The 16,095-nt window shown below is 57.4% G+C and overlaps 1 protein-coding gene across 1 annotated transcript in view; it reads right to left on the bottom strand.

The window, feature by feature from the left end:
• Positions 1 to 398: 398 nt before the first annotated feature.
• Positions 399 to 16,095, bottom strand: part of CFAP46 (cilia and flagella associated protein 46) — an 87,705-nt gene continuing 72,008 nt past the window's right edge. Inside the window, exons 45-59 of the mRNA XM_060091648.1 lie at positions 15,213 to 15,310; positions 14,647 to 14,723; positions 14,355 to 14,485; positions 13,936 to 14,063; positions 13,057 to 13,136; positions 11,921 to 12,082; positions 5,110 to 5,180; positions 4,948 to 5,008; positions 4,842 to 4,877; positions 4,275 to 4,377; positions 3,618 to 3,730; positions 2,225 to 2,306; positions 1,451 to 1,587; positions 1,284 to 1,364; positions 399 to 523 (exon numbers count right to left, since the gene is read on the bottom strand). Coding sequence (XP_059947631.1) covers positions 399 to 523; positions 1,284 to 1,364; positions 1,451 to 1,587; positions 2,225 to 2,306; positions 3,618 to 3,730; positions 4,275 to 4,377; positions 4,842 to 4,877; positions 4,948 to 5,008; positions 5,110 to 5,180; positions 11,921 to 12,082; positions 13,057 to 13,136; positions 13,936 to 14,063; positions 14,355 to 14,485; positions 14,647 to 14,723; positions 15,213 to 15,310 — 1,485 coding nt within the window. The remainder of the gene's footprint in view (positions 524 to 1,283; positions 1,365 to 1,450; positions 1,588 to 2,224; positions 2,307 to 3,617; positions 3,731 to 4,274; positions 4,378 to 4,841; positions 4,878 to 4,947; positions 5,009 to 5,109; positions 5,181 to 11,920; positions 12,083 to 13,056; positions 13,137 to 13,935; positions 14,064 to 14,354; positions 14,486 to 14,646; positions 14,724 to 15,212; positions 15,311 to 16,095) is intronic.

Below are 16,095 nucleotides of genomic sequence, written 5' to 3'. Positions count from 1 at the left end.
TGGAACAAGTATGTGTATATATTTGAAAAAAGGAAAAAAATCAAACACAAAAGAGGGGAATCACCACCTCTCAATCTAATCAAAGATGAGCTTTTAGAAAAATGTTTATGGTGAATTAATTATAGATTCACAGGAAGTTGCAGAAATAGCAAAGGCAGCGCAGTGCATCCTACACAGCACACACTCCCCCAGGGGGTTGCCCCAGATAGTGGCAAACCAGGAGCCCAGTTTGGTGCTGCAATCCGGGCTGTGGACCCGGTTCTGTTTCCACCACTTCAACAGGAATTCGTGTGTGTGTGTGTCTGTGTGTGTGTGTTGTGTGTGTCTGTCTCTGTGTGTCTGTGTGTGGGAGGGGCACTGCGGATGGTGGGGACGGGCTGTGGGGAGGCGCGGCCCCATCACACGATGGCCTGGTGCGGCAGCCCGTAGAGGACCAGGTTGAGGGTGACGGGGAGCCGCTCCGAGCCCTGTGGCTGCGGCCGGAAGAGCACCAGCCTGTCCTTCCAGGTCTGCGGGGCCTCATCTGTGGGGAGAGCAGACGGGGCTTGTGAAACACGGGGCTCACGGGGACAGGATGCCTGGGGCCCAACCAAGGCTCACGGCGCGTGCGGGGAGCACAGCAGAGATGAGGGTGCTGCTGGCCCCGCCTCTGGTCGCAGCCCGGACGGGGACGCCGCCACTCGTCCCTACGGACGGGGACGCCAGGCGCGGAGGCAGCAACCACAGCCCTCGCCCACTCGCTCCACAGGCTTTTGTTGTTTGGCAACGGCCTCCCGGGCACCGCGGACCATGTGAGTTTTGAATGTGAAGCCCCCTTCGCCTTGTATATTTGAAAATTTCATCATTTAAATCACCCTGGAATAAACCTTTCTTAGTTACGGTAGATTCTCCCATCAACGTATTGCTAAAGCTTAGACTACCTCGCACTGCATTTAAGGTTTTTACACCAGAATCCATGTGTAAGGCGGCTGCTACGTGTGGACTTCAGGGTTCCATTTGCCTTGAAGGAGTGGGTGGGCTCCCCGCCTCCCAGAGAACACATCAGGGCTTTTGGAGTTTGTGGGACTCGAGCTGTTTTGAAGATGAAGATGTTCCAATGACCCATGTGTGTTTCCGTAAAGACATTCGATGCCAGATCTCACTGTAGGCAGCGGTCTGTAGGAGGCTGAAGGTCTTTGTCAGCGCAGGCTGACCCTCGGAGGCTGTGCAGACATGGGAGAAGTGGGGGCCCCTGACCCTGTAGCCTGAGGGATGGACAAGGAGGTAGGGCCGTTCCTAGTTACCGTGGTTGACAGTTTCACCGGTTCCCCTCTTCTGAAGGAGGCGGGTCGTTCTCCCGATCGGCTTGCCAGCTGTCAACAGATCTAGAGAAGAAACACCCCTTCAGAGGGGCCGTTAACATCCCACAGGCTTCCGGGAGCCCCGCGGGGCTGCAGGAGGCACGACTCACTTTCCCACAGGATGCTGGCCCGCATCGCGTTGTCCCGCAGGACCGTCGGCCACTGGTTCGCCACGATGCTCCCGACCCCCACCAGGCTCAGGAGGACGGCCGTCTCGATGGGCCCCTCCAAGGACAGTTGGGGTGCACTGTGGGGGACCGAGCTCCTGTGGGCCGGCACCAAAGGGCCCGGTCCGAGCCCTCCTCCACCCACAGCCCGAAGAGCACCAAGTGTTGGACCGTGTATTTGGACTGACAGCTCCTAGGGTTCTCGAAAGAACCAAGAATTCCTCCCCCGCCCCCGCCCCCGCCCCACACACAATTAAATACCATTTAACAAGAAAAGTCATTTCAGAGTCCTGCCAAATCCCTCTGGACGCTCCCAGCCATGGGGTGTGGAGCCAGGAGGGGAACCCCCACCGGAGGGTGGGCCTCTGCTCTGCCTGCCTGCAGCCCAGAGGCCCTGGGGTGTGTGTGACAGGTGATGCGGGGAGCCCTGGAGCCAAGGTGTCCTCCCGGTTGCCAGCTGTCTGTTTCTTGGCCCAAGCCCAGCTGCCTTAAGTTCCAGCCAGGCCTGTGGTCTGTGCTGGCACTGTCCATCCCCCAACCCCAGGACTTTGCCAGGCAGGGTCTGGGGGCCGGATCACGGCATCCCAGCTGCCCAGGGGGTGCAAGGACAATGCCCCAGGCGGACAGCCGTGGCTCATACGCGCCCCCCCAGGTTCCTCGTCAGCTGCCGGTGGCCAGGCTGCAGGCTTGAGCCCGAGCGCAGGGGACCCCGGGCACCTCTTGTTCTCCGAGGACTCCACGCGGCGCTGCATGCTCTCGTAGGACCGCGCCAGGTCCAGCAGGACCACCATCTGGCACTCTGTGGTCACAGGAGGGGTGGCTCAGAGGCGCGGCACCCAGGGTGAGGGCGCCGTGCAGGCAGGGGTGTCGCCCAGGGCGCGGAGGGTAGTGGGAACTCGGCAAAACCTGACCGAGGCTCCGACTCCTCTCGTCCCCTTCCTGGGTCGCGTGGGCTGCACGGGCAAGCGGGCCGTCATCTGCCTCGGCCGACCCACCCCCTTCACGCCCTCCTTGGGTGACTGGGCCGGGCGAGGGAGGGAAGCCCACCCCGGGGCCTGCCACAGCTCCCCCTGCCTCGCAGAGGGGTCTTGGCTCCCAGAGGCCACCCGTGAGGCACTCCGGCTTGCCAGGGGCTGGGCGTCGGTGGCCCTGGCCCCGTGTGCCCACTGAAACGGGGTCAGTGTCCAAAATGCAGCTCTTGGATGTGGGTGTGCGGAAAGCCCCACAGATGCAGAGGCCAAGTGTCAGGGGCCGTCCCCAGAGCGGGCAGAGCCTCCAGCTGTGTGAGGACAGGCCTGGCTGGGAACGGCGGGGGCACCCAGCAATGCTCTCACCCCTACAGGCGCCTGCGAGCCTATGATTTCTTCAGTGTCCCTCACCGCTCGTCTGAGAAGGTCTGGATTTCAAGTTTCAGAGAAGCCTGTTTCTACCTTCTCCTGGGGTAAGAACGTGCGGACCCCACCCATATCGGCGGGGCCTGGGCAGGAGATGGGGTGACGGGCTGGGTTCAGGTATTCCGACCACGGACAGTGTCCACCTGTGCCACACAGCCCAAGGGTAGGGGCTTCTCTGAGGGGTCCCTGAAAAGGCCCCCACTCAACCGTGCACAGTGACCAGCTACCCAGCAATCCCCTCAGGAGAAGGTCACCTGAGGGCAGGCCAGACGACACTCACGGGCACCCTGGGGGTGGGCTGGGTGACGTAGGGGCCAGTGGACAGTGGGAGGGAAAACGGGGCCAGAGTGCTTGCATCTCAAGTAGAAGAACTGGTGGGAAGGGGATGTGACCAGCACTTTCCAGAAACACCCGCCCAGCCTTCCTGCACTCTGCAGGCCCAGCCCTAGAGGGGTGACCCCTCCAATGCCTGACCCTGGACAGGCCTCTCAGAGAAATGGAGGAGGGGGACTGAGGGCAGGAGGGGCCCTCAGTCCACACCGGCCCCCCACCCCAGGCCCTGCTGTGCCTTCCTAAAGCGCCCCACCAGTCCTCCATCAGAGGACAGGGGAGACACCTGATAAGACACAGGGGCGCCCTGCTCTGTCCCCGTGCGGATTCAACTTGTGCCGGTGGGTCTGGCGGAGCGGCGGGCTTTTGGGGGGGGGCGGTCTCACCTTCCAAGTTCATGGCGGCCAACCTTTCTACCAATATGTGGGACAGGAAGCTCTCCATCCCGTAGAAGAAAAAGCCTCCGCATCTGCCCAGGAGCTGCTCCCACTCGGCCTGGCTGCCAAGGGAAGGAGAGAGACCCGGGGTGGGGAGACGGCGGGGACAGCCCCGCGTCTGCTGGAGCCGCGGGCTAAGGACGCGATCCTGAGCAGACTGTCCCCGCTTCCGCTCCACACCCTCCCCACAGGGCGGACTCTGAAAAGCCGCAGAGGGTCTTCCACCGGGCCAAGGAGCCCAGGTCCCAGCCCCAGATGGCCCCGCCCCGACAAAGCCCCTCCCCTCCATCGCGCCCCGCCCTCCTGGGGGCCCCGCCCCCTCCGCGAGGCCCCGCCTGGAGGTTGGCCCCGCACACCCGCGACGGACGGGCCCGGCCCTTGTGCTGGGGTGCACACACCGCGGGGGCCCAGGTCCGCATCCAGGATCTGGGGATCTAGGCGCCTCCGTGCACCAGAAGGAAGGGTGTGACAGGACAGAGGTGGGGGTCAGGGCAGGAGGGAGCCTCGGCGGGACGGGGCGGGGGGAAGGGGCCGCATGCGGAGCGCCCCTCGGGCTGGTGCACCGCAGCCACCGCAGGACGGCGTTCCGGGAACCCAGATGCCAACCTGGGAAACTGCTTCTTCCCCAGATGCCCCGCCCATCTCGCAGTGAACGTGTCTCGGAATCTTTCCAAAATTTCCCGGGTCACGGAGACAGGAGTCAGCATTTCTGCAGCCAGAATCGGATGGTGACAAAACTTAGGAGCACTGCGTGTGTGGGCACGGGTGGTCCCTGTGCCCTTGGTGGCCCTTGGCGTGGCAGGGAGGCCTGGGCTTTGGGCCCTCACAGACGGGGGCCCCGGGGGAGTGGAAATCTTAGCGCTCCTTCCCTCCTTTGTGGAGAGATGAAAACACCAGCTCGGCAAAAGAGGAGCTGAGGAACCCGTCCCGGAGCCGCAGAGGCAGCCCTCAGCCACACCCGCAGGCCCGGAGCGGGGCACCGGGGCCGCCTCGGGTCCATGTCACAAAGCTGTCGCCCTGACTGGCTGCAGACGGTGAGGGCGGGGTCTCGGGGCACACCAGTGTCCCCCTCCCGCCCACCGTCAGTGTGGCAGGAGGTGACGGAGGGCCGGGTGGACGATGCCCCGAGCGCTGTGGGCGGTGTATGGCTTGTGCGCGGGCGGGAGGGCTCACCTGGGCCTCGGGCCTCCTCGTAGGGGTCCACAACGACTGGGCCTTGGTTAAGGAGAAACAGGACCACACGCTCGCTGTCTGGGGCAGAAGCAGCAGCAAAGGATACACCTGAAGTTGTCCGCGTCGACCGCGATGCAGTGCGGGGGGATGATCCGGGACACGATGCCCTGCAAAGACAGGCAGGGGTCCTTGGGGATGCGTCCCGGGGGCAGGGCCGGACCGCGGGCCCCCTCCGGCTCTCCGCCTCAGCGGGGCCTCGACCACCTACCTTTGCTCCCTTCTTTGCTGTGCTTCTCTGTCTGCGACCTTTACCTCTGCTCTCCTTTTTCACGTTCCCTTCTGCTGAGACAATAACAAGAAGTGGTGACGGCCTGGAACTGGACAGAGGCCGTGGTACACGATGTTCGAATGCATTAAATGCCGCCGAATTGTTCACTTGAAAATGGTTAATTTTATATTACGTGAATCTCACCTCAATGAAAAAAACAAGAAGTGGTGTGAACAGTTGATTTTCATTTTTGTAAAGTTGAAATGGCAGTAATCTCTCAAAGGTAAAGGCTCACAGGGTTGGGAAAGGCCCGGGCCAGGAGACCTCAAGAACGGAACGGCTGCCAGAGGTTCCCGGGCCCATGCGGCTGCCCAATCACACACCACGCTGGGCACCTACCGGTGCCCCTGCTGAGCTGGCCCAGTCGCAGAGGGCTGGGCCCTGCTGGCCCCTCTCCCTCTTGCAGGAGGACTTACACCCTGCCCCCGCTGCACTCCCGTGCTGGTGAAGGTAACCAAAAATAATGCCAGTTTCCTTCATTCCCATCCGGCCTCCTCGGAGATGTAAGTGCTGATGTGGGCCTCTCTGCCATGTCCCAGCTTTACGGGGGCACCACTGGGAAGCAGCTTGCCCTAGATTTGGATGGCTTTCTCCACCAGGATGAGGAGAACTCCTGGTTTGCTAAGAATTTCTATTACGGATGCATGCATTTTATCAAATGCTTTTCTTCCTGCATCATCTTGGATGCTTATAAGTTCATTTTCCCTTTAATCTGTTCCTCTGTGATATCTGTAAGTTTTTAAGGTCAAACTGGGTGATGAAATGTCACACGTTTCTTTCTTTCTTTGCTACTCTTGAGTAGTTTGGGTGTCAGGGTCCGGACTGGCCAGCAGAAGGATGGCTTTTTTCCTTTCTACCTGGGGAGACGTGTATAGACTGACATGAACGGTTTCTTGAAATTTTGGTAGAATTCAACAGAAAAATGGTAAAACCGATATTTTTTGTGGGGAAATGTAAATCTATTGACCTTCCTTTCTTCGCTATGAGGCCGTTGGGTTTTCTTTCCTTCTTGAGTCTCCGAGTTTCCTAGGACTTTGTCCACTTTGCTTAAATTTTTGAATATATTGTCAGAAAGTTGTTTGTAACATTCTCTTATCCTCTTAAATCTCTGATGCTCTTTAGAGTTGGTGTCTCTTTTATTTCTCATATTATTTGTGCCTTGTCTATTTTTTTCTGGATCATTCTCACCCAAATGTGTCTATTTTATGAGGTTATTTTTTCCCAAATAACTAATTTTTGTCTTTGCTTCCTATTTTGTTGGGGTCTGTTCATGATCCGTTAAGCATTTAAAGCTAAAGGATCCTTCTAGATTCTGCTGTAGTAACATCCAGCCAGTCTTTGACATTTCTATGATCGCTTCTTCTGAGTCCCATGAGTTTTTAGAAGTCAGTGTTTTAAAATTTCCAAATGTACGGGAATTTTAAAAATCCGTCTTTTGGGAATTGGTTTCTAACCTAATCACACGTGGCCTCAGCCAGTTTCTGTGATTGTTTCACGTGTACCTGAAAAGAACGTGAGTCTCTAATTTTTAGACACAGGGCCCGTGTGTCCATTAAGCCAAGTCTGTTCAGCGCGTGGCCCCAGTTCTCTCTGTTTGTGCTCTATCTGCTTGTCTGAGCTTTCAGTCGTGGAGACGTGCTGGAACCTCCCATCGCGGGGGTGTGCCCACCAGCCTCGCCCCAAGTGCTTGTTACTTGCTGCTTCCGTATTTGAGGCTCTTTGATCCTCCTGACGAACTTCACCGTTATCACTGTGTGATGACCCTGCCCTACTGATGCCCATGGCTGTAAAGTCGGCTCCGGCGGACAGTGATGGAGGCCCTTTTGGTGGCTCGCCCGCATGGCACCTCCCTTTCCATTCTTTTGCTTTCTGGCTTTTGTGCCTCCTTTCTGTTCAGGAGTCTCACGTGGCCGGCATCCTATTGACATGCTCTTGTTTACTGTGTCTTTAGTGGGCAGGTGTGGTGCACTCACTTGTTCGGTTCCTGATCTAATGGATGGGCCACAGCACCTTGCCTGTGGGTTCTCCTTCCTCCCTGCTCCATGTGTGCGTCTCCATCACTGGCTCTTTGTAACCCGACTGAGGGGTTGGTTCACTTGTTTTTCTTATTCATTTTCCCTCTTTACTGGTTTGGAATTTATACACCAGTTATGCTCTTTCATGATTATCCTTAAAGGTTTGCCGTGAATATTTAACACTCGAAGGGCATTCATTCCTCCAGCCTGAAGGGTTCAAGGCTCTGAGAACACTTCACTCTGGGACCTGCAGAATCCTCCTTTTTATCCTCACTCCGTAATGCATTGAAAAGACTTCACTCACATTTATGCAGTATTTTTGTTACTTTATGGTGAGAGTTTGTATTAGGGTCTAGTTGCTGCTGTAACAAATTACCACAAATGTTGGGGCTTAAAACAACACCAATTTATTACCTTACAGTTCTGGAGGCAGGAGTCGAAAGGGGTCCCACTGGATTAAAATCCAGGTGTGAGCGAGGCTGTTTCCTTTGGGAGGCTCCAGAGGAGAATCGGCTCCCTTGCCTTTTCCAGCCTCCAGAGGCACCACGAGCTCCTTCCAGTACCTCCGCACCCTCCTGCCTCCCTCTTTTCAGGACCCTGGCGATGACACTGGGCCACCCAGACAATCAGGACAGTCTCCCCATCTCAGGACCCTTCACTGAATCACATCTGCAAAGGCCCTTTTGTCACATCAGGGCACCTCCTCTTGGGCCTAGGGTCAGGGCTTGGGCGCCTTTGGGGCCGCTATTCTGCTAACCCCACCAGGCGGTGGTCTGCTTTTCCAGACCACGCTGGCAGCGCAGAGCAGTGGGGACAGGAAGGCCCTTTCAGTAAATGGGGCGCGCACAGCAGGGGACTCATGGGAAATAGAGACCTGCCCCTTATCTTACACTGTGCACAAAACCGATTTCGGATGAAAGGTACGTAAAGACATGAAGGACAAAAAAAGAGAGACATATTTAGAAGACATCACAGAATATCTTCATGATCTTCAGGTAAGAAAATATTCTTTTTAAAAAGACCCCAAAAGCACCAGCTCTTAAGAGAAGATGGGTACATTGGACTATGTTCAAATATTTTGTTCACCAAGAGGTACCACGTAAAGGGGTGAAAAGACCAGCTGCAGACTGGGAGGAGATCTGTAGTTCATGAAATGATCAGAAAAGTTATACACACCTAAAGAACAAAAGCCAGATAACCCAAGAGAAAAACTGGCCAAAGACTAGAATGGATTTTCACAAGTGAGGATATCAAATGGCCCATAAAATGTGGAAGGGGCTGGGCTGCCCAGCAGCAGAGGGGGTAGATGGGTGGGGCCTGAGCCCGAGGCCCCGCCGGCAGCTCCCGGCGAGCCCAGCACCGTGGCCTCTTGGGGGCGCAAGGCCTGTTCTCTCTCCCGTCCTTTATATCTGGCCCATTAGCGTCCTTTTATTTAAGCTGACTTCCTTAAAGAAGCATGTTTAGGACCTTGCGTTTCCACCCCCAAAGGTGATCTTTACCTTTCAACTGGGGTGTTCTGACCTTGTACGGAGACTGTGATTACTGACGTAGTTCGGTGGAAACACACCATCTTGCTGCTTGTTTTCTATTTGTCCTGTCTGTTCTTTGTTCCACGTCCCTTCTTTTTCCTGCCTTTTTCTGATTAATCGTATTTTTTTTTTATGATTCCGTTTCGACTTCCTCATTGAGTACTAGCTGTACCTCTTTGTTTCTGTTTTCAGTGGCTGTGCTGGTCCAGTACCCCAAGCCTCCATTCTCCAACCCCCACCAGCCTTTGCTGCCCCACAAGTTACATTTATATAATGCCGTAGAACCCCACGACACGTTGCTATTACTTTTCACTCCAAGCTGTCAAAATCTTTTATTTTTTATTTCTTTTTTTTGCGGTACGCGGGCCTCTCACTGTTGCGGCCTCTCCCGTTGCGGAGCACAGGCTCCGGACGCGCAGGCTCAGCGGCCATGGCTCAAGGGCCCAGCCGCTCCGCGGCATGTGGGATCTTCCTGGACCGGGGCATGAACCCGTGTCCCCTGTATCGGCAGGCAGACTCTCAACCACTGTGCCACCAGGGAAGCCCCCATTTTTTAAAAATTTATTTATTTATTTTGGCTGTGCTGGGTCTTCGTTTCTGTGCGAGGGCTTTCTCCAGTTGCAGCGAGCGGGGGCCACTCTTCATCGCGGTGCGCGGGCCTCTCACTGTCGTGGCCTCTCGTTGCGGAGCACAGGCTCCAGACGCACAGGCTCAGTCGTTGTGGCTCACGGGCCCAGTTGCTCTGCGGCATGTGGGATCCTCCCAGACCAGGGCTCGAACCCGTGTCCCCTGATCGGCAGGCAGACTCTCAACCACTGTGCCACCAGGGAAGCCCCTGTCAAAATCTTTTAAAGAGATTTTAAATTAAGAAAAAAGCTTTAAATATTGACCCACCTAATTCCAGTTTCTGGTGTTTATTCCTTTGTGCAGCTGCAGGTTCCCATCCTTTTCTTTCCTTCCTGGAGAACACTCTGCAGCATTGCTTGTGGGGTAAGCAGGCCTGCTGGGGGAGAATCCTTTCAGCTCACCTATTTCTGAAAAAGTATTTCACCATTGTTTTTGAGAGTTATTTTCAAAAATATCTGCCTTGATAGATATTTTCTTTAATAATTTAAAGACGTTCTTCACTGCTTGCATTGTTTCAGCCGAGAAGCATGCTAACCCTCTTGTATTTGTTTCTGGATACATAATGTGTCCTTTTTCTTTGGCTGCTTGTAAAATACTCTGTCACTGGTTTTAATCACCCTGACTACAGTGGTCCCTGGTATGGTTTTAGTTCTTGTTTGGGATTCACTGAACTTCTTGGGTCTGAAGGATTACCGTTTTCATCAAAATTGGGAAACATTGGCCATTATTAACTCAAATGTTCCCCCTGCAAAGACTCCAGTTACAGGCAGGTTCGGCCGCTTCACTTTGCCCAACAGCTCACTGGTGCTCTTTTTGTTGTTTTTGTCTTTTTTTCAGTTTTTTCCTGCTGTTACTTCTTCAAGCTCACTAGTTTCTTCTCCTGTCATGTCGAGTTGCATTAATGCTGCCCAGGGCATGTCCCTCCTCAGCAGAAGTTCAGTTCTGGTCCGTTTTACATCTTCCGTGTCTTGGCTTTTACCCCTCCTGGAACACGTGGGTTTGAGGTACAGGAACTATCACCTGTGTTACCTCTGGGTCTGCTTTTCATTGGCTTTTCTCTTAACCACGGGTCTTTGCATGCCAGGTGATTTTTTTTTTTTTTTTTTTTTTTTTTTTTGCGGTACGCGGGCCTCTCACTGTCGTGGCCTCTCCCGTTGCGGAGCACAGGCTCCGGACGCGCAGGCTCAGTGGCCATGGCTCACGGGCCCAGCCGCTCCGCGGCATATGGGATCCTCCCGGATCGGGGCACGAACCCGTGTCCCCTGCATCGGCAGGCGGACTCTCAACCACTGCACCACCAGGGAGGCCCATGCCAGGTGATTTTTGACTGAACGTCAGACATTTTGAATTTTTCCTTGTTGGGTCCTGGATTTTTAAAAAAACTCTATACATCTTGAGCTTTATTTTGAGATGCAGTTAAGTTACCTGGAAGTAGTTTGATCCCTTGAGGCCTATTTTTAAGTTCTGTTGGTGGGACTAAAGCCAGTCTCCCTAGTGCAGACAGGCAATGCCCTCTGGTCCTATACCTGATACCTGTGAATGATAAGATGTTCCATTCTGGCTGTAGTCTCCACACACACCTGCACTGACCGGCTCTCAGCAGAAGACTGAGGGGGACTCTCTGCAGGTCTCTCCTCCCAGGACCTCCTTGGGTCCCCAGTCCCTCATCTCCTCACCTCAGGGAGACCGCCAGGCTCTGCCTGGTCCCCCCACCCCCGCCACCCACCATGTGCTACAGCCTGTAGACTCTCTCCAGGCAGAAAGCTGGGGCTCACCTGCTTATTTCTCTCTCTTGGGGATTGCTGTCCCCCACTGCCTGTTCTCCAATATCTGAAAACCGCTGTTTCATATATATTTCAAATTATTTATTTATTTTTTTGATGTGGACCATTTTTAAAGTCTTTATTGAATTTGTTACAATTCAATATTAGCTCCCTGACCAGGGATCAAACCCGTACTCCCTGCATTGGAAGGTGAAGCCTTAACCATTAGACCGCCAAGGAAGTCCCTGTTTCATGTATCTTTGTCTGAGTTTTTGTTGTTCCAGCTGGAAGGGCAAATTTGGTCCCTGTCATCTCATCTTGGATGAAAACAAAAGTCCAATCTATCTACTTTTAATGTAATTTGATATTTATCGTAGTGCAACATACATGCAGAAAACTGTACACAGCACCAGTGTACATCCTGGAGAATTTTCACACCCCAGGCACATCCATGTCACAGAACATGATAATGCCTGAGTCCCCAGCCACCCCCAGGCCAAGCCAGGTCCCCCTTGTCCTCACCCTCATTGTCTCTCACCATCTGATTGATGATTAACTGTGTAGTTGGTTGGTTACCACCAGTCCCCTCCTTTGAAACAGAAGTATGTGAGGCCAAGAACAAAGTTAAATTTCCTGTTCAGGGAACGTCTGGCACCTAACAGAGCACCGGCACATAGTAGGTGTTCTCTGAATGAACCAGGGCCTCAAAAAGTATGGCAACATCTGATAACTATTTTTTGACAAGAGTTACATTCTTTTATCGTGAAAGTCACTTAAATATTTGCATTTTAAAGTCAACTATCAGTGTAGCTCTTACCTGTCTCCTTTCTCTGCAGGCGGTTCCACAGCATCTGGAGAGAAAACTCTCGTGACACGGAGGAGATCATCCCTTCATCGAACACAGAGAGACCTTCTAATGGCAGCTCCAGAAGGGGCCTGTCAGCGATCAGGATGATGTTGTCTGCGACCTCGGGCTGCACTGTGGGCGGGAACGCCAGCGGCTACCAAGGCAGCGGCAGACACCTGAGTGCCAAGCTCTGCCCTTCACCACTGAGGCCATCTGGCTGCTGTGCAGCCCCCGCCCGGCGGCAGATGCAGAAAGGAGTCTGAACTGGGCACAGCTCACAGACGTGCCAGTGCCATCTTGGGGGTACATGCTGGTTTTGATGGTGGGCCGGGTCACAGCCAGGACCCGGACAGAGCCCAGGCCATGGGGACGTCGGGTCCTCTGTGGTTCTGAGGGCCGCCCAGGCTCCGCGGCCACTCCAGAAGCGGGTGCTGGAGCCACAGCTCCTCCTCAGCAGGGAGCCCCTTCAAGGGACGAACATCTGCACTAACCCCCCTCCCCAAGGACTGTCCGGACAGGGGCCATGGCCTCTGGGGACAGTTCCGTTAGAGGAAGGGGGTGGTGCTCCCGCGACACCATGGCTTCTCCAGCCGTCGGGAAACCGGTGCAAAGGCTGAGGCCACCAGACATGTCAGTGGAATTGATGTGTTTGCAAAGTCAAGTCAAGTTACTTAAAATCCAGCAGGTTTTCATCTGGGAGCTTTTAGGGCAGAAGCTCAGGTCACACAAGTGGTCACTGGGATCCTGACAGCTGCATACACTCAGCGCGGCGCTGAGACCTCGGGCACTGGGGTGACTCAGCCACGGGGCGGGTGGCGGGGAGCAAAACAAGAGCATTTCATCTCCCACGTAGGAAATCAGCAGACTGCTGACCCGGGAAGCCCATCTGCCCTCCTGCCGTCTGACGTGCTCAGGAGGGTGACGGCGACGTCACCATGGTTTTTGCCCGGGCATCTGGCAGGGCAGGGGCATCTGCGGTCGCGTGGGCAGCGGCAGGGTGGTGCGAACCTTCCGGGAAGGCTGCCCCTGCTGGCCCCGCTGCAGCCACAGAAAGCGCAGCTCTGCTGGCCTCCATCCCACAGACGCGGACCTGGGGCCCCACTCACCCTGAGGCGGGGACGCTTTCCTCTCCTTGTCTTTGCCCTTGTATTTTCCCAAATCCGAAACAACTGTGGGAATTGGTGCTCTGAAAGGCAAAGGCACATTCAGGTTTTAAAAACTCCATGAAAATCACTGAGAACAGGGACAGCATCTCCTCAGGCTGTTCCCACAAGGGCAGTGAGGGCCACAAGACTCTCCAGCCCGCTGTTGGGGACTGGTCTCCTGAGATGGGGGCAGGGACAACACGCAGGATGTGAACACACAGGATTCAGGATGCTCTGACCTGCTGGCCAATCAGGGAAGGTCACGTGCCCGAGCCTGCTACCTTCTCTCCCACCAAACGCAGACCCGAGGGGCCAGGCACTTCGCCGGGCTCTCCCCTCCCTCTCACACCCAGGCCAGCGGCTCAGAGGGCGGCAGGGGCCTGCACGGCGGGGACGCCCCCAGAAAAGGTTTCAAGCAGGGCCAGACTTCCTCCCGATGGCAGGCGGGCAGAGCCCGGGCTTCTCTTCTCAAGGAGCCTGTGCACGTCTCCCATTTAATCGAATGGTCCGATTCAGCGCAGAGAGAGGACCACTAAGCCCATGGCGCTGTGGCCTCAGAGGTGCGAGTTTCCACAGAGGAAACAGCTCTGACTTTCACACGCCCACAGCCAGTCGCTCAGCTGGCGCTGGGACTCAGGGAGTGCTTGCAGGCCGCGCCCCCCAGCCTGCCCACCCCAGCCCTGGGTGTCACAATGCCCCTGGCTCCCCGTACCTGTGCACACCTGTGGGGACAGAGAGACAACACGACCCTGCACCCCGAGGGCTCGGGCAATCCAGACGGCGCCCACTCTCCACGCCCTCAGTCCCTGAGCTCCTCAGGAATCAGCCCTCGATGGGTACCTGGCTTCCGGGGGGCAGCTGAGCAGCGGGAACAGCGGCCTCAGATACTCCTCCATGGGCTTCACGACCTCCGCGAGCCTCTGCAGAGAGTGTTCTTCCCTGCTCAGGGGCACGCCTTCTGACTCCTTCTCAAGCCAAAAGACAGCCACAGTCAGAGGTGTCAAAGGGGAAGAGGGGCGAGACCCTGCAGGCGACCCCCCAGGACAGGCCCAGCTCAGCAGCCAGGGCGCCCCCCACCCCCGACTCCTCTGCCAGCATCATGGAGGCGTCTGCAACAGACTTGGCCCAAGGATTGGCCCCGTGCCTGGTCGGGGAGCCTGACCCGGGGTCCAGCAGCACCTGGGGGTGGTCCTCGCCCAGGCCTCCCCACCCTGCCCTGCGGGGTGGGAGCAGCCCTGGCACCGGGCTCGGGGCCTCACCAAGCCTGGGCTCAGGGCCGTGTCCTCACTGTGCGCCTCGGCCTGGGCGTGCTCCCGGAACTGCTGGGCACTGGCCAACAGGGAGGAGAAGGCGGCCGGGCTCACGGCCACCCGAGCCACCTTGCAGGAGCCTGCAGAGACAGACGCTGCCGCTGTCCCCACACGCGGCTTCGCAGAACGCCCCCCAGGGCTGAGGGGACCGCGGGTGGGAACGCATGCGCACGCTCGGCCCTGGTGCCCGGTGGGCGCACCCCTGCATGCACCCCGAGGGTGGTGCTCTGGCAGGACTCACCCCCGACCTGGAGCACTTTGCCTTTGGCTGCAGGGATGCACTTGGGTTTCTCGTAGGCAGCGCCGTACAGATGGGTCCTGTTGGCAGGACGTAGGGTGGGGTCAAAGCCCAGCTCCGGGGGTTCCAGAAGAGCCCCGACGAGGCCGACTCTGTGCCACATACCCACACTGCTGGGAACAGGAGCCTCCTCCCTGCAGTGCCCCAGCCAAGTCAGACACAGGGTTAAAACAGGCCCCTGGGGGGATCTGTGTGCGGTGCTGCCAGAGGCTGGGACACCAGCTTCTCCCCAGACCAGTGGGTTCGGCGCCACTCGAGCAGTGAACTTCAGACCAGGGCCACGTGCTGGCGGGAGGTGGCACCGTGCCCTCTCCCCTCCCCGGGTCGTACGGACCAGCCTGGCCATCGTGGCAGAGGGACGGTCGCCCCCCACCGCCCCCCTCAGTGGGCAGCCCCCCCCCCCGGCCTGTCTGTCCCTCGGCTTCGCAGCCCCCACGCTGGGTCCACAGGGTCTTTAGCGGGCAGAAGCCTGGGTAGCAAGCCCGAGAACAGGAGCGAGAAGGCCTCACCTGTCCCGTGAGTGGTGCAGAAAGAGGATCCGAAAAGTAGGAGGGATTTCACTCAAGAAGTTAAAGTGCTGTTCGGTGACCCAGAGATTCTGCCAAGCCTGCGGGCGGCAGTCAGGAGTCAGCGCCGGGCGGCGGCTGCGGGGCCGGGCGCCGCCACAAGGAGGCAGCAGACGCACGCGGACTTCACCGCTGCCCTGGACACTGGCTCCGCTGGTACCGCCAGAGCCAGACCCGCCGCCGCACCCCGGCAAAGGCACTGAGCCCAAAGGCGCACGGAGAAGCCCCGGCACGTCCTGCAGCACAGCTGCCGCCCTCTCCCCTCCCCGCGGTCCCGGCGCCCCCCGCGCAGACACGGGCAGGGCACGCGCAGGACCCGCGCTTCCCGGCCCGCAGGCCGCGGGGGGCGGGGGTGGCCGGCGGTTCAGCCTGCCGTGACCCGGGTCCCCCTTCTCTGCGGGGAGGGGTCCGCAGCGCGGGCCACACAGCACCCCGCGGGCCGCCTCCCCAAAGAGGAACGGTTGCTCAGAAGCCCATTCCCCACTTTCGGATGAAATGAGCTTCAGCTTTGCCAAAGCCGACCAGCGTCCGCACTCAAGCCCACGGCGGTGCGGTTCTGGGACACTTGCCCCGGCGGCGAGCAGACACAGGGAAGCCGTGGGAACCGCGCTCGGGAGGCTGTGGGCTGCTCACAGGGGCCACGGCCTCGCTCCAGGGGAGGAGCCGGCAGGCTTCCGCAGCTCGGGCGGCCCGCTGTGTGAGGCCCGGGGCCCCTCCGGGTTGGCGCACGTGGCGGCTGACCCTGCTGCCCTTTGCTGCCTGCAGAGTGCCCCATCGGTGAGGGCACCACTTCTCATCCCTTCTGTGGCCACTGGGCACCTGAGTG

This window comes from Mesoplodon densirostris, chromosome 1 (genome assembly GCF_025265405.1).
Source record: "Mesoplodon densirostris isolate mMesDen1 chromosome 1, mMesDen1 primary haplotype, whole genome shotgun sequence".
NCBI lineage: Eukaryota > Metazoa > Chordata > Mammalia > Artiodactyla > Ziphiidae > Mesoplodon > Mesoplodon densirostris.
The sequence above is the reverse complement of the archived record's forward strand: the minus strand, read 5'-3'. Positions and strand labels throughout refer to the sequence as shown.